Source organism: Chrysemys picta, chromosome 1 (genome assembly GCF_011386835.1).
Source record: "Chrysemys picta bellii isolate R12L10 chromosome 1, ASM1138683v2, whole genome shotgun sequence".
Lineage (NCBI taxonomy): Eukaryota > Metazoa > Chordata > Testudines > Emydidae > Chrysemys > Chrysemys picta.
Window position 1 is genome coordinate 90,011,115 of NC_088791.1, and position 23,674 is coordinate 90,034,788.

General features: G+C 44.7%; 1 protein-coding gene across 6 annotated transcripts in view; it reads left to right on the forward strand.

The window, feature by feature from the left end:
* Positions 1–23,674, forward strand: part of ATF7IP (activating transcription factor 7 interacting protein) — a 166,436-nt gene that overhangs the window by 136,955 nt on the left and 5,807 nt on the right. For 4 of the 6 annotated variants that reach the window (XM_065562378.1, XM_005308902.5, XM_065562360.1 and 1 more), the window contains 3 exons: positions 8,866–9,021; positions 10,272–10,457; positions 21,990–22,102. In XM_065562378.1, the coding sequence (XP_065418450.1) occupies positions 8,866–9,021; positions 10,272–10,457; positions 21,990–22,102 (455 nt within the window). Of the gene's footprint in view, positions 1–8,862; positions 9,022–10,271; positions 10,458–21,989; positions 22,103–23,674 lie in introns of all 6 variants that reach the window. The other 2 variants (XM_008174177.4, XM_065562354.1) reach the window with 1 other exon arrangement.

Sequence of the window (23,674 nt, forward strand, 5' to 3'; positions counted from 1 at the left end):
ACCCGGTCAAATTAATAAATTGTAAAAGGAGCCAGAGGGAACAAATGGAGATTTATGTGATATTTGTCCTAAAGTGGATCACATTACTGTGTCAACCTGTGCCAACAGATCTTTTCTGCCAGTAAAAGATGGACTTTTTTCACAGCTCCTTTCACTCTAACAACTCAGCTTCGCAATATAATCTTGTCATTCTGTCAGAGCCCACTTAATTGGGGTTGCTGGAGGAATTTCAGTGATACTCAAAGGAAAAATGTGACGTCTTCAAGTCCAATTATAAACTATCTTCTGGTTCGTAAATTACTTATACCTTCAAAGGCTTTAGTGTCTATTGTAGCTGTCCGGAGAATCCTCTGACTCCGTCTTTAGCCCTTTATGATTTGTCTACAGAATTATTATTAGATTATTTTACGTAGGTTCTTGGTGCTCTGGTGAGTTTTCTCCAGTTGTGCAGGTTTGTGTTTTGTTCTCTGGTGGTAGTTTTCTGTCTCCCCTTCCTTTCTACCAAATCCCCTGACAGAACATTTTATACAACCTCTGACTGAACACTTACACTCCTAGAGAAGGCAAAGGTTCCTTCTGATGGCTCACCCTTTTCCAACAGGAATCTCCCTCCAGCTCATCAGGAATGTGGAAGGAAGTGAATTTTTTCTGGAGCAGGAAAAGTAAGGTTGGCAATTCTCACTAGTTCTTAGCTTTGGCTAAACCTTCTACAATTGTACTGAAAATGGTCAGAACTCTTCTGAACTTGACTTACAATTGCTGTGATCATATCTACTCATCTGGACCAAGTATTGACAGCTAGACTTGGTGTAAATTCACCCATGTCCAGGGCTCCTTAACATGGCAAACTCAAAGCTTCCTGCCGTCTATCTGTGTCCATCCTGTGATGGGCCAATCACCTTTAAAAAATTGACACAGTATGTGTGTTCTGCTAGGAAAGTCTCCCATACTGAGCAGATGTTTGGTGTACCTATTATTCTCCACTAAGATGTGTTAAGTTGTGAAGGCTGTAGGATGAAGCTCCATCATCAAGATAATGCTACCCAAATACTTGAACTGATCCACATTTTTCAGCTGTGTGCCTTGAATGAAGATGGCTGGTGCTGGAGTATTGGAATGAAGTGCTGGTTGGAACAAGGCCTCTGTCTTCCCGAGGCTGATGGTGAGGCCAAAGAGCTGGGATGCTTCAGAAAACCTGTCAACGATGACCTGAAGGTCATTATGTCTATGAGCTATCAAGGCGCAGTCATCTGCAAAAAAATGCCTCGACGAGAAACCTCTCCAGCATCTTGGTCTTAGCATTGAGTCTTCGAAGTCCAAAGAGGGAGCCATTGAGTTGATAGCAGATGTATATCCCCTGATCCAAGTCCCTTTTGGCATGGCTGAGAACACAAGTAAAGAACAAGTTGAACAGCACTGGAGCAAGTACGCAGCCTTGCTTCATTCCATTTGAGATTTCAAATGTGTCAGAGTCACCATTAGAGAGCACTTGCACTGTCATGTGGTCATGGAGCAGACGGATGATTTGTATGAACCTTCTTGGGCAGCCCAGTTTATGTACAATAGCCCATAGACCCTCTCTGTTGACTCTATCAAAAGCTTTGGTCAAATTGATGAAAACTGCATATAGTTCCATGTTCTGCTCTAAACATTTTTCCTGGACCTGGTCTGAAACCACACTGCATTTCTAGCAGATTCTCCTCAGATGTGTTTGCAATGAGTCTGTTCAGTGGAATGCCAGCTAGTATTTTCCCTGCTGTACAAGGAGAGAAATGCCTCTGTAGTACCCACCGTCAGCTTTGCCATGACTTCTTTAACTGATGGAGGGAGGTCGAGATCCTCTCTGATAGGGTTCTCGGGTAATTAATCAAGGACACCCCAAACAACTGTGGATGGTCTATTGAGTAGACTATTGAAGTATTCAGCCCCTCTGTACAATTCCCTCCTTGTCATTGATGAGGGTCATGCCATCTGTCGACTTCAGGGAAGCTATGCCAGATTTAGATGGTCCGTAGACTGCTTTTGAGAGAGTCAAAGAACATCCTTGCCTTGGTTTTATCTGCATAATGCTGAACTTCTGCAGCTTTCCTCTCCCACCACTTATCCTGCAATCTCCTCAGTTCAGACTGTGCGTTGCTCTGTAGGTAATTAAACCTATCTTTCTTTGAGATTTGAGATTTCATTCTGCCATTCAACAAATGCTTTCTGCTTGTCACTTAGGAGTTTGGAAATGTCCTACTTGTTCTCGTCAGACCAGTCCTGGGGTACCCTTTTCTTTGGCCCCAGCGCTTTTTTAGCTGTGTCAATAATCACATCTTTGAACTGCTTCCATTTTTCTGTTGGGTTGCCATGATTGTAGGGCATGAAAAAAGCTTATCAAGTGACTGCTGAAACTGCACCTCATAGTCTATGTGCTTGAGCTTTGCTATGTTGAAGGCTGTTCTGTTGAGCTTGTGGCGCTTGCGCTGTGAGGGGACTATATGCAGGTTGAGCACTGCTCTTACCGATCTGTGGTCTGTCCAGCATCCTGCGCCACGTGTGGCTCTGGTAATTCTGACATTGCAGATGTCTCGTTGGGGGGTGATAACATCGTTGATTGGGTGCCATTGTTTAGACCGTGAATGCATCCATGTTGTTTTATCATTTTGCCTAAAGATGGTGTTAATGATGAGCAGATTATGGTCTGCACCTTTACCCAAGAGGAGGAGTCCTTTGCTGTTCATCTTTCCCACTCCATGTCATCCTGTCACACCTCTCCATTCACTGCTGTTTCTACCAACTCTAGTGTTGAAGTCTCCCAGCAGGATGAGCATGTCTCATGCAGGGGTTAATCTGAGGATGAAGTCCACGTCAGAGTAGAACTGCTCCTTGCATTCCTCTGTGCTGGTCAGCGTAGGCACATAAACCGATGACAGTGACATGCCGTAAAGGTTTCAGGTGGAATTGAAGTTTCATGAGCCGTTCATTCAGCCCAAAAGGGAGGTCAAGAAGTTGTTTCAGGAAAGGCGTTCTTATTGCAAATCCAACTCCATGGATTCTGTCTTCATCCTCTGCTTGTCCTTTCCAAAAGAAAGTGTAATCACTCCTAGCTCACTGATGGAACCTTCTCCAGCCAGTCTAGTATCACTCAGTGCTGCAAAATCAGTATTGTAGCGGGTGAGTTCTTTGGAGAGAAGAGCTGTTCTTTTCTCAGGCCTTCATGCATCGCCTCCGTCCATAAGCATGCTGACGTTCTATGCTCCTAAAATGAGTCTTTCCTTTTTTATTGGCTGGATGTTATGGGGCAGGCAATGTGTAGGGCACCTTTTCTAACCCCTTCCCTTAAAAAGGGTAAGCAGAGCTACCCTAAAAAGGGCTGCTCAGTTGCCTAGGATTTTGCATTGGGGACGGAGTTGAACAGCCACTAGTCCCCAGCCACTAGCCTAGTTATGACCTAGTTGTTTCTTTTATGTCTAACTTGCATAGCTCTGTGATTTAAAACAAGACATATGTATATTTGAAACCGTTTCAGTTCATCTTTAAAATCAACTTATAGTGAACATTTATCTTCCTAAGTTTGATTTTTAGGCCTTCAAGATTTTATTTCCTGGTAATCATCTATGATATCACTCCCAACTAACATTGCTTCCTGTGATCTTGGGCCTCAGTGATACGTAGGGTGACCAGATGTCCCAATTTTATAGGGACAGTCCCAATTTTTGGGGCTTTCTTATATAGGCACCTATTACCCCCTGACCGCCTGTCCCGATTTTTCACATTTGCTGTCTGGTCACCCTAGTGATATGTCAGAATGATATTCTGAGTCAAGAGTGACACATATACATTTCTTGGATTGGAAGATTGTTTCCAATAACTCAGGGTTCTAAATGAATTTCTCAGGAAACACGGAACGGGTGTTATCACTATTTACTTTGAACATAGCAAAAGAACACCTGTGACAAGCAGCGTGTACGCTCCTTTTACTAAACACTTGTTTCACTGGACTTTCTGTTCCTGGTAAACGTGGAGCAAATTCTACTTGGTATAAGAATACATCTTGAACAGTCAATCAGTTTTGATTGAAAGTTGGCACCTCCAACCCACGTATCTTCCCACAGTATCTCTTCTGCATGCTGGGTCATTAGATCAGTACTGACTTAGAGAGAAAAATGCCACCCACTAAATTCCCAGTATCACATCCTGCAGCACCTGTATATTTTCATTGAAGGCCTCTCATCCAAGTACTGGGCAGGCCTGAGCTTGCTAAGAATAACATTTGATGAGAGCACAGATGTTGAAATTTGTTTAAAAATATATTTTAAAAGTCCAGAGGTGGATTTTAAAAACTCTGCTGGTGCAGCTGAAAAACAAAGGTTATAATGTTGGATAGCATTCACTCTCAGTGCACAGGCCTGCTAGTCAGTCACTCCAGATTTTGTGTTGGAACTAAAATAGCATGGTGAGGTGGATTTCAAACATAGTTCTCTACTCCTCTTCCCCTTTTCCCCCTTTGTCCTTCATCTTCCTCATGGAGCCTTTACGTGCTCCAAGAACTGCAATTAAAATACAGCATGTTCCCACACAAAATGTCCTGAATATAGACTGTAAGTCATTCACAAAATTTACATGGAAATTGAATTTCCAGTCATTTTTGTTCTCTGTTGGGACATCTGCTGCAAATAGAGAATGCAGTGAAACTGGCAGCAGTAAGGGATTATGGGGAACTCCAATCATTTTAAAAGGTGACTGTTTTCAGAAAAATGGCCTTATGAGACTGGCCTCTCTGCATTTTTATATTTATTCTCTGTTAGTCTCTTCCATGTGTAACAGCATCAGTTCATACATGGAAAACAAATTAAATGCTGGTGTTGCTTAGCTAAGACTGGTATCTGAAAATCAACTGCTTTTTTTTCTACTGCATACATAATTTCCAACCATGAACATTCTGGAATTTGAACTGAGCTCTCGATTTTTTTGTCAGTGATACATGAGGCTGCTTTAGGATACGGCACACTCTGCTTCAGTTACGTTATGTCATGCCAAGGCTAAACATTTTTCTACTTCAGTCAATTTGACACACGTGCTGGGATCAGAAAAGTTCTGTAACAGTTGTTTTTGAATTTGATCCTTTTCTTTAAAAATGGTTTTAAACTATTTATTTAACTCAATGCACTGCAGCCATAAAATCCACCAGTTTGTGGGTAATTTTTTTTCCATTTAAAATTTAATATTTTAACTCCAGTCCATAGTAACTATTTTTGTTCTTAAACACGTTAATTTAATTCTATTGCACCCAGCTCTTCCTGAATATTGAAAGGGATATTTTTTGTAGATTGATATTGCAGCTACAATTTTTACAAATCAGTGTAATTTTGTCCAGATGAATCTATCCAGTAACCCCAGGAAATCTTTTTTCAAATTATAATGAAGTGAGACTGAAAAAATCTGTAAGAGTTGTGGGTTTTTTTAATAAAATAATTTTTAAAAATCCTGTGATTCCAGTAGTGCACTAGGTCATAGTAATATTATATCCTCCAGGAATTGTTCTTGCTAGATAAGACTATCTTAAAATGATTTTGCTTCTTAGTAAAGGGATCTGAAGCCTTTCATCTCTAGGTTACTAATTTGAATGCATTCATGTCATTCAAATTCATTACCTCTGAATGGCTGTTCACTGCCCTGAAAATAAAAGCTGTTGGTAGATTTGTATCATTTTCATAGTGAACAGGTATACACATTACAATTGGCACTCTCTGGAGAGAGGCAAATGGCTTTTTGAATTAAGGGAATTTGCTGGCTCAAAATAATAAAGGTAGGAATTATTCACAAGAGCTCTCCTAGTTAATAAAGACAGGATGAAACCTCTCCTATTTTGAAAATGCTTCTACTGTTCATGCTATGTAACTTTTTATGTCTTTATCAAGTGGCTTCAATGAAACAGAGCGGCTAGTTTGATTGTAGGAAAGCAACAAATCCTTTCCTTAATTAAATTTTGATCTTGCGGTCCTGAAATGGTATTTCACTTATACGTGCCTCAGAACACTTAAAACCATTTGTTAATGGTGTTACAGGGTCAAGACCAGAATGTGATTTTTTTTCTTTTTCTTTAAGGGTGTGATGCTAGACCAGGTGCCAGCTCATGCCAAAGCCCGTAGGCCTCACTGAATACTGACAAATGCATAGCTGGAAACCAGTCTCTCACCTGTTTGTTAGTATTGTTAAAATAAGTATTAGATTTATAGAGATGTGTTTAGTATTGAACTTTTTGAAATGCTTGTGAGTTTCTGCATGCGCTAATTTCACATATCTGTATCCCATATTATAAGGTAATATTTAAGTGTTTGCTCTGTAACTAGAAAAGTGTTTGCTATGAAAGTGGAAATCCCAGCAGTCAGGAGAGAAGCATTACCAAGTGAAATACTAGTTTACCACAAGGGGTGACCTCTCCTGGCCAACAAAAGAAGGCCTATAGACACCAGAGAACCCATTGTGGAACATCCGTGGACAAAAGACTTTGTTGATTGTTTTCCCCACACTCATGAGGAAGGGGATGTGCACAAATGCTTGTCCCAACACAGCTTGAACTCTGGGGGAAGGGAATAAAAGTCCCTGTCAAAAAGAAATTGTCATCGCTATGCTGCTTGGAATTTGGAGAGGACAATATTTCTAAGCATAAGCAAGGGATCCCCAAGCTTCTTAGCTTAGCTAGAGTTAGCCTTAAAGGAAATACAAAGCTTGCACATTGCAGCAGTTTCTATTACTTTTTGGACCTTAAGACTGTAACTCATTTGTGTTTGTATGTTTACGTGCTTTAACCTTTTAAATAACTGTTTCGTTTTCTTAATTAATCTTTAGTTTGTTACAGGATTGGCTACAAGCATTGTCTTTGGTGTGTGATCTGGGATAAGTGACTGGTCATTTGGGAGCCTGAATATTGTTGTGATTTTTGGTGTAAAGGACCATCTATCAAAAAGGCAGACCCTCCTGGGTGGCAAGATAGACAGGAGTCCCAAGGGGACTGTCTGTGACTCCATGTTAAGGCTGTGATATCCTGCTTGAGGAACTCACACTTGATACTTGGTTGGTGAAATTTAATTATAGAACACACAACCAATTTGGGGGTTTTGCCCTGGTTTGTAACAGTCTGCCCTGAAGCTAGCACCCACCTTTGTGAGCCACTCCAGACAGCTTGACCCTGGTGTAAACTTGCCAGGATTCACATGCCTCAGGTCAATTGGATTTGTAGATCATAACCCAGCGCTGTTAAAGGTTTAAATTTGATATTGAGAGTTTTAAAGGTTAAAGATTAGTCACAGTGAGTGAACCACAGTCAGACGATCTTGTGACAAAAGACCTCGAACACCTATGCAGCTTGACAAATGTTTTTTTTGGGTTTTCCTACTGTCAGATTAGCTGCCAAGTATGATTGAAGCCATTTAATAAAGACCTAAAAGTTGCACTGAGTGAACAGTGGAAACTTTTTCACCAGAAGGGAGGTTTTGTGTTGTCTTCATCGAGCCTGAAGTGTGGAACAAACTCTTTTTAGTGCCTTTTAATAGAGTTAGTGAAGCCCACTGTGGTTTTCAAAAGTATATTCTGCTTTCATATCACCAGTGAATACTGGCACTTTACCAGGAACCTAGTACTGATTTTTGTTTTCTGCTACTTAATATCTTCAGATGGATTCTCTGTGTGCTGTTGAACTGAATTAGTGGCTGCTAGGAGTGCACTTGTGTCATCCCAGATCTTTTGAGTGAGCCCCATCAAGGCTTTCCTCAGTATGCTTGTTTGTGTGGCTTTTTATCTCTACCGATTCTGTTTTTTGTTTTCCCCGTGTTTTTTCCCTTTACCGCATCTGAAGCATCTAGGTAGAGATGTCTTGCCACTTCCTTGTTAACCTGCTTGTGGACAAAGGAATGTAGAAATGTGATTTATCTTGCTTTTAATAAAGCATTAAGAGTATTTCTCAGCCTAACTTGAAAAATTATTTCAAGTTCTCACAAGCTGGTTGAAGAGAAAAGCCATTGCTAAGGCTGCATACACAGATCCCCGTCACTGCAGTAGAGCAAAGTAAGCAGCATCTCAGTGCAAGAAAAATCATTCTGATAAGCAAATTTGATGGAATTCAGAGAAGAGCAACAGGAATTAATTGTGGGCTGGAGGAGTTGACTTACAAACAGAAAACAAAAGCAAGGCCTGGTCTACACTTAAAAATTAGATTGACCTACCTATGTCATTCCCAACTGTGAAAAATGTTGTGCCCTGACTGCTGTAGGTCAGTGCCACTGACCTGTAGCCATAGCTGTGCCAATGTAGTGTAGATATACCGTTAAGTGCTGAGTAAGTTGGGGAGAGAACATACGTGTCTGCAAGTATTAGGTGCAAACATCAAAATAGAACAAGAATTACTTAGGGAGATGTGCAGCATTATTCCTATTAATAAAGGGATGAAATTAAGGAAAACAGTGCCTATGCTGAACATAAAAAATAAGACCTAACAATCATTGTTAGTCCATGGAATAGTCTTTAAAGGAAGTAGTTGAAGGCCTATTGCTTGAGCCATTTAAAACTAGAAGAGATATGGCATTAGCACAGTGTTTCATGAACTTTGGTCCCTGAATCACAGTGGTCTGCCCAGTCTTTCCTGAGCATAGCAGAATGAAACTTAAAAAAACAGAGCGATTAGGCTGATGGAAGATGGGTCCTTTAGAGCATCTTTTATATGTTGGTTTGTATAATGAAAAGGTGGAAGAACCACCGTACTAGCAAGTATGCTGTAGGACAACATTGGTTTGGAGGTGGCAGGGGAAGGGACTGGATGACCCATCAGGCCTTTTCAAATCCCTATTTGCTATTGTCTACAATTTCATTCTGTTTTTGAAGCAGATGCCAAGAAGCAGAATCAGTCGGGCGTGTCTGGAATGGGTCTATCCTCCCAGCCCTTGGCTCGCCCACTGCAGCCTTTACAGGCAACTCCTCTGCAGCAGACAGGTGTGCCAACAAGTGGGCCTTCCCAGACCACCATACATGTACTACCTACAGGTAACTTCATTTTGTATAGTTCTGTGAATGTGGCGAGTGGCTTCTAAAACCCAGTGCTGTTTGGTCTCTTGGTGTTAACTTTTTGAGATGACTGTACAGACCCTGTTTTTCAGCAGGTTTTTCATCTTTTTAGTGCCAGCCAGACCTTCCTAACCTCTTTGGGTTCTTCCAAAGCTGTAGAAATTGAAATTTTTTAAGCAGAGAAAGGTGGATGAGTCCGTCTGGAAGGGGCTAGATGGCAGAATAAGCTATTGTCCTATAAGCTGCGCCCTTCTGGGAATCATAGAATAGATAGAGAAGTCCTATTGGATGATCTAGTCTGTCCCTCAGCCAGGACAAAATTGCTCCTCACAATCCAATAAAAAAACATGGTCCACTGGATAAGACCCTTCTAGAAATTATTAGCAATGTTGCAAGAAATATCCAGCAAGGAGAGCTGGAGGGGCCACTGAGGTGCCAGCTGCCCAAGGGAGGGGGTTGTTCAGGCACTGGGAATCTGCACCAGCTGTGGGGTTTGAATTCCTGAAGGGACTGCAATCAACCATTCACCCTAGTACCTCACTAGTTCTTGGGCAGCTCTGGTAGCTAAGCTGCTGTGGAAGTCCCTCCATCCCAGGGTGAACTTTCCCTTGTTAGCAGCATGACTTCAAAAATTAAAAAGGTATAAGGGAAACATAGGTCTTTCTTTCCCCCCCACCCTGATAGGTGACTGTTGAAGACCAATTAGACCTGATGTTATCCAATCACTGAGAGCTCTCTAATGAGATCTGCTCTGTTGCCCACTGTTCACTAATAATGCCGAAGCACACTCACCACCTAGGATTTTCTATATTATTCCTTACAGTTCAGATACTATTTAGTTTTTTGCAGAGGAGATTTAGTAATAGTAAAATGTGTGTGGCTTTTTGTGTGCATTTGAACCATGTTAAGTAAGAATTTACTATTTAACCATGAACTGTACCTCTTGGATATTAAATATTTGTCTTCTCTGTTTATCTAAAATGTGTATATTTTGGCATTTCTACATTATATGAAATTTAACACACATACTTCAGTTTTGCTCAGACCACATTCCTCAATATCCTCCTTAACCCCTTAAAAGTAGATGCACTGAATGTAACGTTTCATAGACACTGCTTTTATTTTTCACAGCTCACGTGGATCAGCTGTCGAAGATGCCTGCATTCTGGAATGGGGATCTCAGGTTTAATCCTTTTGACTCCAATTTGTGGTCCTTTTTATTTTTCCAGCTCAGACAACAGTGAATGTAACGCATCGTCCAGTGACTCAGGGTGCTGCTAGGCTCCCCATACCGAGAGCCACTGCTAACCACCAAGTGGTCTATACTACCCTTCCTGCACCACCAGCTCAGAATCCAGTGAGAGGTGCCGTCATGCAGAGCCCTAGTTTAAGGCAGGTCAGCCCACAGAGTGCAGGTAAGAGGTCCTTTTTCATGTATATCCTATTACTGTGGAAATTGATAATATCAGGATGCTCATTTGATGCCCAGATACCTCTCATGATACTATGCAAAGTTGTGGGGTGAATTCTCAGCTTATGAAGACATGAGAAAATCTCAGGTCAATAAGATCATGGGTCTTTGAAAACATTCCTCACTCAGGCATGTGGATGAGGAAAGGCTGGATAGGTATCTCCTCAGACAATGACACTAACAGCCATGCACTTCTGGGTGATTTGTCCAAACTATGGATGAGCATATAAGGTAACTCAACATCTAACATGCACCAGTCTTGTAAAAGTGCGGTGCTAGGGAAGTGGGAAGAGTCTCTTTTATTCTTATGCAGTAAAATTCTTAAACCCATATAGTAAGTCAGACATGGCTTACCATCAGAATGCTCAGTTTCAGTGTAATTCCATAACAACCTGTAGTGTCCCAGGCTGTGTTTTTGGACCCTGTTCCAGTGAGATTTATCTTTGACTTTATTTACCCCTGTATATCTCCAGGGAGCTGAGATTTCCCACCAATCACAGCATGAGTATGATGCATGCTGGCTGTAGATGTCAGCAAGCTCAACTCCATACTGTGAGAGCTTGATTCATATATTCCCCCAGTAGAAAATTCTTTTCTTTTCATGAATGGCGCATGTCAACCATAAAGCGCTTAAACTAGGGTTACCATATTTTGTGCCTCCAAATGGAGGACACTCCAGGGGCCCCCGGCCCTGCCCCCAGCCCCGCCCCCGGCCCCGCCCCAACTCCGCCCCCTCCCCAAAGTCTCCGCCCCCTCCCCTGCTTCCCGCGAACATTTAATTCGCGGGAAGCCTGAAGCAGGTAAGGGGGAGTGTGGGGGGAGGAGGCGCGGCCCAGGCTGGCCCCCCGCGGCTCCAGCCTGGGTCGGCTCGGGCCCTGGGGTGCCGGCCCCGGCCGACCACCCCCGGCCCGCCCAGCACTGCCGGCCCCCGGCGGCCCGGCGCACCCCCCCCCATCCCCGACCGGCTCCGCGGCCCCGCGCACCCCCCTGCTACCCCGGACCGGCTCCCCGCCCGGCCCCGCGGCCTGGCGCACCCCCCCGCTGGCCCCCGCCCGGCTCCCCGCCCGGCCCCGCGCCCCCGGCTCCCCGCCAGGCCCCGCGCCCCCGGCTCCCCGCCCGGCCCCGCGGCCCGGCCCGCGGCCCCGCTACCCCGGACCGGCCCGCGGCCCCGCGGCCCGGCGCACCGCCCGGCTCCCGGCCCGGCCCCGCGCCCCCGGCTCCCCGCCCGGCCCCGCGGCCCGGCGCACCCCCCCGCTGGCCCCGGCCCGGCTCCCCGCCCGGCCCCGCAGCCCGGCGCACCCCCCGCTACCTCGGACCGGCCCGCGGCCCGGCGCACCCTCCCGCTACCGCGGCCCGGCGCACCGCCCGGCTCCCGGCACCGCGCCCCCGGCTCCCCGCCCGGCCCCGCACCCGGCCCGGCACCATGCCCCCGGCCCCGCGACCCCGGCCCGGCACCGCACCGGCCCCGGCCAAAGAGGCCCCGGCCGAGCCCTCCATCCCTCCCTCCCGATTTTCCCGGACATGCCCGGCTTTTGGGGATTTCCCCCCGGACGGGGATTTGAACCCCCAAAAGCCGGACATGTCCGGGAAAATCCGGACGTATGGTAACCCTACTTAAACTCATGCAACAATTCAGTGCTAGATTTTTAATTGCTATTTATAGTTCCTCTTTTATCATTTCCCTCCCTTCCTCTGCTATGGATTGTTTCTACACTGACAAGCATAAATGACCACATTCACTAGTTGTCCCGAGAATGAGAATAGACTCATACCTCTGCAAGGCTGCTGGTTCCGTAGCTCCTGCTATATACTGCCTCAGAATGTTCTGTGCTTGAATACTATGTGACTGCACACCATGCCTTTGTGCTAAGTTAATTGATCCACTGCCCTAGTTTTAAAATTGGACTTTTTGGCAGATAGAATACCAGAAAAGACTGTAGGCTTTTTTGCAAGAGAAATATAAACAGTGTGTGTGTAATAAATGACTTGTGGTTGTATTACCTCAGGCTGTGAGTATATCCAATTGCACTAGCTAAGCAGTCTTAGGTCTGGTCAGTGCTTGGGAGCTCTCCACAGAAAGTCAGCATCTGCAGGAAATAGTGTTCTTCAAATGTTTCTCCATAGATATTCCACAGTTGATGCGCATGTACCCAGTGCACTCAAGTTTGGATTCTTTTGGCCATTAGTGTCCATTGGGGGCCATGCTTCCACCTGAGTGTCTTCATGCTTCCAGCCAAGGCATGAAGACCCCGGCCACCCTCACTTCTCACCGTCCATGGCTATGAGTCAGAACTTGAAGCATCCAAGACTCTTTGCTCACTCTGCAGTCTACCCATTCTTTTGTAAACAATTGTAAATAGGTAGGTACTTACTCAGTGTTTAGAGATTGTTTTTATAACGTTTCTCTTAATCTGTGACATAAACAAAACCTATTTGTTTTTGACTGGGGGTTTGTCTACATAGAAACTAGACATCCGCAGCAAGTCCGTGCCCACCAATTTGGGCTCACAGGGTTTGGGCTGTGGAGCTGTTTTCTTGCTGTGTGGACTCTGGGACCCTCCCACTTCACAAGGTTCTAGAGCCCAGGCTCCAGCCTGAGCCCAAACATCTACACTGCAATGAAACAGCCCTGCAGCCCAAGTCCCACAAGCCCAAGTTGGGGGCCAGCAGCAGTTGTCTAGTTGCTGTGTAGACATACCCGGAGAATTTGTGCCCATACCAAAACTAGTCATTATGACTGAGCCCAAATCTCCAAGATTTCAAAATTTCCTTTTATATAAGGCAGCAGTGCCCCCTAATAATGGGCACACCAGACGCTTATTGTGTCTGGAGGAGGGGCACGTAACAGACAGGTGTGTCACTTGTAAATCTTTTTCTAAGAGAACCCCAAGAACCTGGAAACTCAGCTGAAGATGTTCCTGTTGGAGAGGTTGATATATTCCTCTTCAAATTCCTGAGCACGTAGTTTCAAAAAGTGCTCCTGCCAGCTCTTCTGCTCACAAATATGACACAACCACTTCAAAAGCTTCATCCCTCATTAACTGGTAAAACCGAAGAGAACAGGGGGGAAAAAAGAGCACCGGTCCCACAAAGGGAAGAGATGTAGGTCTCCATCAGATCCTTCCTCAAGAGGCCACAAATCACCTCAAAAAGGGTAGCTCAAGGCACCAGAATGGTCCCTCTGACACTCATCAGGCACTGGTCCCTGTGCCTCTCGACCCCCTTTCTTGGTATCACAGAAGTCACCTGGAACCAATCTCTCAGCCCCAAGGCTCCTGGTATAGATATCTCTGATCCTGACTATCCTGCTGCTGATGCCATCCACTCACCTGACTACAATAGCACCAACTAAGTGTATCAAAATACTACACACTGTCAAAGGATCTCATGGTCTGTTTGGTACTGGACTTCTCTTGATGACTGGTAGTGAAGGCACCTCTTCCAGCACCGACTGCTGTTCTTACACAGGGTGTTCCTTCCAGCTGGAACAGTTTCTCATCTCCTGGAGGACTCTTGTCATCCCCAGGCTCTGCTGATAGTAGGGAGGAGACACCAGTTCATTCTCTGGATATTCTGGCTAATACACGTCACAAATGGATCGATGGCTGATTTTTATTCCCCAGATTAAGACCTCAAAGAGGGATGTTACCTCTGGAATCCACTCCCATGGCCATCCACTCAATATGCCTATCCTTGCCCTTAATGGGCAACATGGGCACTTCATCAGGTTAGAATACTAGTGGCAGCATCCCAGTACAGGGCTAGATCCCCTTACCCACCACCTCACAAGGGGTTATTAAAGGCAACTCAGTGCCCATTCCTGCCAACCAAGCAGACTGGTCATGGTTCTGATGAGGAGTTACAGATGCAGGACCACCCAATCCTGGCACCCATCGCATTGACATCTGCCGATGAGGCTGTGGTACCCATACCACAACCAGAGATGACTACAAGATGTTCCAGGACTTGCAGGATGGCTCAGACTGGAGTATCCAGTGGAACTGGTCTCAGAAAAATCACACAAGCTTCTGGAAATCCCTCACACCTCTGAACCTGGACGATTTGCAGTGCCCATCACTGAGGGGCTTTTAGCACCACCTAAGTTGCTCTGGCAGGTGCCCACTTCTTTGGTACTAACATCAAAATAAGCAGATCATTCCTACCAAATTCTTTCCCAAGGCTTTTAGCAATTTTACACTCACACCTGGGTCATTGGTTGTTGCAGCACCTAACAAAAGGTGTAGCCAAAGACAGCAGAAAGCAACACCTTGAAGCAAGAAGTCCCAGGAACTAGATTTATTTGGGCAGAAAAATTATTAAACATCTAGTGTTCAAATGCAAATCACCAATTACTAGAGCATCTTGGTGAAGTACAGTTATTTAAATTGGGACTCCATCTCCTAAATTCATCAATAGGTTTCCTCAAGATAGCAGAAATAAGTTTGTGCCTCCGATTGCCGAAGGTCAGCTTGCACTATGCTGACTCCATCAAATTTTTCTCCCTTCCTCCCACAAACCTCTTCCCAGCCCCTCTCCATGGACCACTGTCACAAAGAAATTCTTTGGCAAAAGGCAGTCCCTTCTCTAATGAAGGGCAATAGAACAAGTGCCATCTCAATATCAAGGGAGAGGGTTCTATTCCATATGTCTTAGTCCCAAAAAGTGACGAGTGGAGACCCAATGAGGACCTTCAACAACTGAACATCTTTATTCGAAAGCCAAAATTCAGGATGGTTACACTAGCATCAGTAATCCCCTCCCAACAGGAGGCAATGTGATACACACGACTCTCAGTATGAAGGATGCCTTGTTTTCATGTAGATATTCATCCTCCCCACAGAAAAAAATCGTCATTTCCTGGTAGGTCAGGAACACTACCAGTTCAGAGTCCTTCACTTTGACTAGCAACAGGTCCCAGAGCATTCATGAAGGTGTTACCTGTGGTGGCAGTCCAGACAAGATGTCATGGCTACTCAGTCTTCCCATACTTGGATGACTGGCTCCTAACCGGTAGTTCCAACCCCGCAACCAGGACAAGTCAGCAAGTTTGTTCCTGCTTCATCTTCTAGCAGCAGTGTCTATATGAACAAAGAAAAGTCCATTTTGCCACACACACACACTCCCCATATGGCCAATAAACTTTATTGGAGTGACATTGGTCTCCATTTCAGCAAGAGCTTTTCTCCTCACAGAAAGATTTCAATCAATGAGCAATCTGATAACACAGGTTACTTGCAAACCAAAAACTACAGTCAAAGTATGCCTTTCCTTACTAGGCCACATCTCCTTGTGTATTGTGTGACACCATTCTCCAGACTTTATCTACGCTGCCTGCAGGCCTGGCTCCGGTTCATCTATTCACCAGACATGGATCACATGAACACCAGAGACTGTTCCTGCCAGCATCATCTCTTCTTTCACATGGTGGTCGAACCCGGAATGAGTGCAAATGGGAATCCCCTTCATGACTCCCACACTCCGTGCCACCATCATGACCGACCCATCTCTTCTAGGATGGGGCATTCACCTGAACCAACCATACCAGGGTATGTGGACACCCCCTAGAAGGCCAGGCTGCACATCAATCTGATCAAAATGAGAGCAGTCTGCCTGGCCTGTGAAGCCTTTCTCCCACTCATACATTCACAGCATATCCAAATAGTGTCAGCCAACATCATCACGGTCTTATGTAAAACAAGCAGAGTGGAGCTGTCAGGGTTCTCTCCCCATTCTGAACTCTGGGGTACAGATGTGGGACCAGCATGAAAGACCCCCTAAGCTTATTTCTACCAGCTTAGGTTAAAAACTTCTCCAAGGCACAAATTCTTCCTTGTCCTTGGACGGTATTGCTGCCACCACCAAGTGAGTTAGACAAAGATTCAGGAAAAGGACCACTTGGAGTTTTTGTTTCCCCAAAATATCCCCCCAAGCCTCTTCACCCCCTTTCCTGGGGAGACTTGAGAATAATATACCAACCAAATAGGTAAACAAGGTGAGCAGAGACCAGACCCTTGGGTTTTTAGGACACTAAAAACCAATCTGCTTCTTAAAAGCAGAACTTTATTATAAAGAAAAAAAGTAAAAGAAGCACCTCTGTAAAATCAGGATGGAAGGTAATTTTACAGGTTAATAAGATTTAAAACACAGAGGATTCCCCTCTAGGCAAAACTTCAAAGTTACAAAAAACAGGAATAAACCTCTCTCTTAGCATAAGGAAAATTCACAAGCTAAAATAAAAGATAACGCATTTCCTTGCTATTACTTACAATTTTTGTCATCTTGGATGCTTATTTCAGGCAGGGTTTTAGGAGATGGCTTTTCCTGCCCTGGTCCCTCTCTGTTCCGGAGAGAACAACAAAGAGAGCACAAACAAAATCTCCCCCCACAGATTTGAAAGTATCTTCTTCCCTTATTGGTCCTTTTGGTCAGGTGCCAACCAGGTTATTTGAGCTTCTTAACCCCTTACATGTAAAGGAGGGATTTTATGCTACCCTTAGCTGTATGTTTGACAGGAGCAAGATCCCTTCCCCTCTGCCTGGAATTAGTGCATCAGAAATCACATCACTATCCTAGCCACATACTATTAGGTGTTCAGAGTTCTCTAGCAGACAAACTCAGCAGAAACTTCTCTGCAGACCATGAGTGGAAATACACAACTCTGTCCTGAGCAAGATATTTATTCAGTGGGGGACACCTCAATGGGATCTCTTCACATCGCAAACAGGAAACTTCCCCTGTACTACTCCAGGGTAGCTATGGGTCACAACTCCCAGGGCGACGCTCTCCTGTTGGTATACAGACCAACTCAGATATGTCTTTCCTCCTATTTCTCTGCTACCACATCCTAGACCCTTTTGGTTACTGAAACTTCCGAGACTGTCAGCCCATCCTCCTATCAGGATCTGTCCCTTCCCAGATTTTGTAACTCAGGAAGACTGCAAAATCAGATACCCCAGTCCAGACCCACTTCACCTCACTGCCTGGTTTTTGAATGAGCATCAGAACTAGAACAATTGTGTTTGGGAGCTGTCCAAGTCACTCTTACTCAGCGTAGGAAAGATTCACCCAGCAACTGTTATCTAGCTAAAGGGAGATGCTTCTCTGCCTGGGCACAGCACAATCACTCTTCCTCAGAATCTGCAGATAGCCCAGTCATTTTAGATTATGTCCTGTCATTGAAGAACTCAGGTCTTTCTGTTAGCTCACAGCAGGTTCATCTTGCAGCGATCAGTGCCTGCCTTCCTCCACTGAACAGGTGTTCCGTTTTCACTCGCCCAGCAACAGTTAAATTCCTAGTCAGGACCTTTCTGCCATTGATCAAGCCTACGCCTCAATGGGACCTCAATCTCATCTTGTCAATACTTACCAGACCACCGTTTGAACCTTTGGCCACATGCTGTATGTCCCACCTTTTCCCTGAAGATTGCATTTTTAGTTGCTGTTATACTAGAAGGGTGAGCAAGGTGGGAGCACTCTTGGTTGATCCACCAGATATACCATGTTTCATAAAGAGAAGGTCTCCCTTCACCTTCATCCTAAATTCCTCTCTAAAGTAATTTCTGAATTCCATGTCAACCAACCTATCTGCTTACCTCTTTTCTTGCCAAAACTCCATGCTTCTGTTGATGAGAAAAGTTCTAATTTCCTGGATGTCAGATGTGCCCTGGCATTCTACCTGCAAAGGACCAAACTAATTAGAAAATCACCAAGACTATTTGTCACTATAGCAGAAAGGTCACGAGGACAAACAGGATCTTCTGAGAACCTCTAAATTTATTTCTGATTGCATTATCATGTGCTACTAATAAGTGTGTGTATGTGCCCCACAAGGGGTTAGGGCAAACTCCATAATAGTACAAGCTACTTCCACAGCATTTTTACAGGAGGTACCGATAGTGGGCATATGTAGAGCTGCTCCCTAGAGTTCCAGTCACACATTCATAAAACATTACACACTAATTCAAGCCTCCACTGCGGATCCAGCTGTGGGGACTGAAGTTCTTTGAGCATCTTTACTGACTGCATCCTTGCATCGCCCCCTACAGTCTGAATATTGCTGATCAGTCATCCACATAGGGACCAGCACTCAAGAAATGGAGGTTACTTATCTGGTAACTGGAAGTCTTTCACGATGTGTGGTCTCTTATCTGTATTCCACTACCTGCACTTCTTCCCCTCTGCTTCAGATCTTATTGGATTTGTGGTAAAAGAAATCATTGGAAAGGCAGATGTTGGCCCGCACTGCCCTTACACCCTCGGTCTGGAGCATGAGGACGTCAACTGCACATGTGTGAGTCAATGGGCACTGCTTATTAAGAACTCCAGACTCTGGTACAGGGCATGCATGCGTACCCCCATGTGGAAAACAGGTAGAGACCATATGTCTCCAAGAACTTCCCATTACAGGTAAGTAACCTTCATTCCTGTATAAATGCGAAAACACTTTAAGTGTGAACCACAGCAAAGACAATCATTTTATACCCAGTAGAGACAACCTGAACCACCTAAGAAGTGCCAGAAGTTTCAGAGGAGGAAATCATCTGCTATCTTCTCACCAGCTTCAACATCATAACGGCAGAATGTTTGACTCTTTGGTCAGGAGTGGCATACAACTTCTTTGCATTTTCTTATTATATCCCCTCCATATGAGAACAGTTTATTTCATTTTTGTGAGCTCTGGAACACCATCCCTAAGGTCCTGTAAATCAGAGGTGGGCTATTCTGTCCAATTCCAGAGTCTCCCCAACACCCACCCACCTTCCTCACCCCTTTTAAGGGACCCCTCTCCCAAGAGCATGCTACATCAGAGGTGCAATCGCTTCTAAATCTGGAAGCAGTGGAAGAAGTACCTCAGTAATATAGGGGAGAGAGAGGTTTTACTCCCATTACTTTGATTTCCAAAAAGGAAGGGGGCTGGTGCCCTATTTTGGTCCTGAGACAATTGAACACCTTCATTCACAAGCTCTGGTTCTTTGAGTATCATCCCTATGGGTGCTCCACTTCTGGTGTACGTGCACCCTATGTGCCTTTGATTAGAGATTTTCAGTAGCAATGTCCGTTAGGCCTGTGAATGCGCCCTGCCCTATACTGCCTTATGCCCCATACTGAGGCTATATAGGGCCAACCGGGCGAATTGCCTTCAGTTCCCTCTCAATGGTGCACTGTAACAGCCTAACTATGAAGTCATAGAGAGTCCCCTTGGGTACTCCAATCTATACTGTCACCTAAGCAAGCCTACCTTTGTGGTAGATGGTCTCTTACACCACAAATCACAGCAATATTCATGTTACTTCCAGACTCAAAGGACCAGTCACTTACCCCAGGACAGTTGCACCTTAAATCTCACACCAAAGACACTTGTAGCGAATCCTATAATAAACTATATACAGATTTATTATTAGGAAAAGGAAATGAGTAATTTACAAGATTAAAGCAGGTAAACATACATACATAAATAAGTTACAATCTTAAGCGTCAAAAGATAATAGAAGCTTCTAAAATAAGCAACCTGCGTATGTCCTTTAGGGCTGAGCAGCTGGGGATCCCATGCTTATGCCTATAAACCTTGCCCCCAGAATCCAATCAGCAATGAGATACACTTCCTCCTTGTTAAGGGTTTTTATTCCCTTCCCACCGTCTGTTCTAAGCCACAAACTCCGCTGATAAGTCTACTAAATGAACTCCTCCTATCTTCTTGGTAGGGTGAGAGTAAACAACAAAGCTTTTTGTCCTCTTTAACGTTCCACTCTAGTCCGTTGATGTCAATGGGCCTTCCTTGTTGGGCAGGATATAACATCTTCTGTTGGAGATGAGCATTTCATATTAGTTAATGTCTCTCTCCTGTCTTGTGTTTTACACAGTTACAAAGGTTTACCATGCAAATGCTTAAATATTACCATACAATATGGGATACAGAAATGAGATTAGTGCATGCATCAACTCATAAGCATTCAATAAAGTCTAAATACTACACACATTCTTAGAATTCTAATACCTATTTTAAGAATACTAACACACAGGTGAGCCAGACGGATTCCAGCTATGTATTTGTCAATATTCAATTGAGGCATGGGGATCTTGGCATGAGTTAACACCTTGTTTGCCAGCATCACAGGTGTTCTGAGAGTATATCCCCAGTCAGAGAATCTCCCCCCTCCTTGTTATGTCTACATTGTACTGATGGGTTAATGCAGGGGTCGGCAACCTATGGCACGCGTGCCGATTTTTAATGGCACGCTGCTGCCTGCCGGGGTCCCACTTGGTTGAGCTGGACCCTGGCAGGCAGCAGTGTGCCATTAAAAATCCTGCCCGACCCAGCCCTGACCCCTGACTCCTGCACCCCCCAGCTGGCAAGGGGCCGGCAGCCAGAATCCCAGACCGGCAGCCAGGACCCTGGCTGGCAGGAGCCAGCAGACAGAACCCCAGACTGGCAGCGGGCTGAGCCGCTCGGCCCACTGCCGGTCTGGGCTCCCGGCCCCGCTCAGCCCGCTGCCGGTCTGGGGTCCCAACCGCCAGCCCGGGGTTTAGGCTGCCGGCCCCTTGTCAGCTGGGGTCCCAGCCGCCGGCCCCACTCAGCCCGCTGCCGGCCTAGGTGAACGGAACCCTAGGCTGGCAGCGGGCTGAGCAAGTCGGCGGCTTAAGATCAGCATTTTAATTTAATTTTAAATGAAGCTTCTTAAACATTTTGAAAACCTTGTTTACTTTATATACAACAGTAGTTTCATTATATTATATATAGACTTATAGAGAGACCTTCTTAAAAATGTTAAAATGTATTACCAGCACGTGAAACCTTAAATTAGAGTGACTAAATAAAGATTCGGCACACCACTTCTGAAAGGTTGCTGACCCCTGGGTTAATGGATCCACATTTGAGCTACGTGTTCCCTGCTCCAGGTTTACTTTAAAACAGCCTTTTTAGTAGAAATAACATCTGCCAGAAGCATAGGAGCTCTAATGGCAGAATCTGCATTCACTGTTTCTCTTAAACATAGAGTAACATTGAGACCTCACCCAAAGTTGTTGCTGAAGGTAGTCTCTGATTTCCATCTCAACCAAGTAATATGCCTACTTATTTTCTTTCCAAAGTCACATTCCAATCAAGGGAAACTAAACTTTACACCCCAGGGTTTGACTTCTTTCTTTCTGAATAGAACTAAGCCATTTAGGATATTCCCTGAGATTATTTGTAGTTTATGGGGATAGGGTGAAAGGTCAAATTATATCAACATGTCTGATTGTATTTCAAGATATATTGCGTTGTGCTATGAAATAGCAAACTTGGCGGAGAGAAGCAGCTCTGTTTGTGTCTCCTTCCCATCTAGCCTTTTCCAGCTGTCTGAGGAGCAGTTTCATAAAAAATACTTACTTAGCTTTCCTAAAGAGTCAGTCCTCTGGCATTCTGATCAGCTGGCCCAAAGTATTGACTACTCAGGGTCCTGATTGTACCTCTTCTCTCCCCCTGGTGTCTTTGTAGGTTTGACAGTGCGAATGCCTCAAACGACTGCCTATGTTGTGAACAACGGGCTAACCCTTGGATCTGGAGGCCCTCAACTCACAGTGCATCACCGGCCACCACAGGTGCATGCTGTAAGTAGAGTTATCCGTTGCTTCAAAGTGCCACCACATTTGTGTCACTATTCACAGGTTTGTCTCAAGATAAAGGGTTTTCAAAATATTTCATAATGTGGACCACATGTTACTCGAGGCCTTGTGGACTCCTCCCATTTCATTCACAAAGCTGCCACAACTAGAGCAATTGCTTACATGGAAAAGAAATCCTAGGATTTACTGTGATTTAGCAGCATGAAACAAGGAGAGTTAGACCCATGTGATCTGCCAGCTCACCATCAGCAAGTGTGCCACAAAGCCCCAGTGGCCTACATAGCAGTTTGAGAATTGCTGCACTTTAATACTAGATGTGTGCCAGGGCCCTCCTGGGATCAGGGTATGCTGAGAAAATGTGCTAGGTCAAAGAGCTCAAGTCTTCAAGGGGTGAAGGAATACGGTCTGTGAGCTCAGCTGCAAATAGGGATAGCTACAATGGAAATCATGGACAATTTCTCAAAATAATTAACATTCCTCTGCACTGTTCTGCCTGCGAGTCATTTCTTGTGCCAAAGATGATCACCTGGGGATGAGAGGGCTCTGGCTCCTGCAGTTTCTCAGCACAATTATTAGTGGTGTTTGTGTCTGGGTGCAGGGTGCTAAGTGAGGATTGTTCTTATCTTACGCTTACGCTGTTGGTGGTTGTTGTATATGGACACAATGTGATCCACTCCTTACTCAGGGCTGTTTTGAAAATAACAGGGTCAGCACCGGTTTGGGTTTTCCATTCTTTGTAATGCTGAATTTAACCCCTTCTGAGTGATTTGTCTTTTCCATAATAGCTGACGCTGGGTCAGATTGACTGCTTGGGATAAGTCGGGGACAGCTCCATTAAAATAAATGGAACTGTGTCAGTTTACACCAGCAGAGAGCCTGGGCCACTGGGTTTATTTTTTATCATTTTATTGTTTAGTAGAGTTGGAATCAAACATGTCTTGTTACACATCAGCATCACCTCTGTCCATGGAGTTCTGGGAATAGCAGCTGTTAATGATATCCCTCCACACAACGAGTCTGATTGCCAGGCTCGAACTCCAGACACCATTCAACTTCAAACGCTCCCTGCTCAAAATTTATTAAAAGAAATCAAACAAAAACTGTATAGCAAATTGAAAGTGCATAAAAACTAGCCCAGTGTGAAATTTCACACTGTAAGGTTTGTGACATGTAGTGTGTGGCAGGACTCTATAGTCCAGTTCTGAACTCATCTTAATTAACTCCATAATGTGGCCAGAAATGTATGTATATTTGTTTTTTCTCTCTCTCACACACACACAGTTCCAGTGAAAACAGGTCTGTAGTTTTATTTGGAAACCTTCCCTGCTGTTGGGAACTCAAGCTGCCTTGAGTGAGACCATTAAACTCACCCATCTTACCCCGGGGAGAAAGGCAATGGGTAAATAAAAGGGTAATTCTCAGATACCTTTTTTTGAACAGTCACTGGTTTGAACTTCAAATACAGCTCCATTGGTAAGAGAGGGCCTTGTGTTCAGATCCTCCCAGGCCTTACCTGCCTTGAAACACGAGACCTTCAAGCTCTTCTGGTTTGATAGT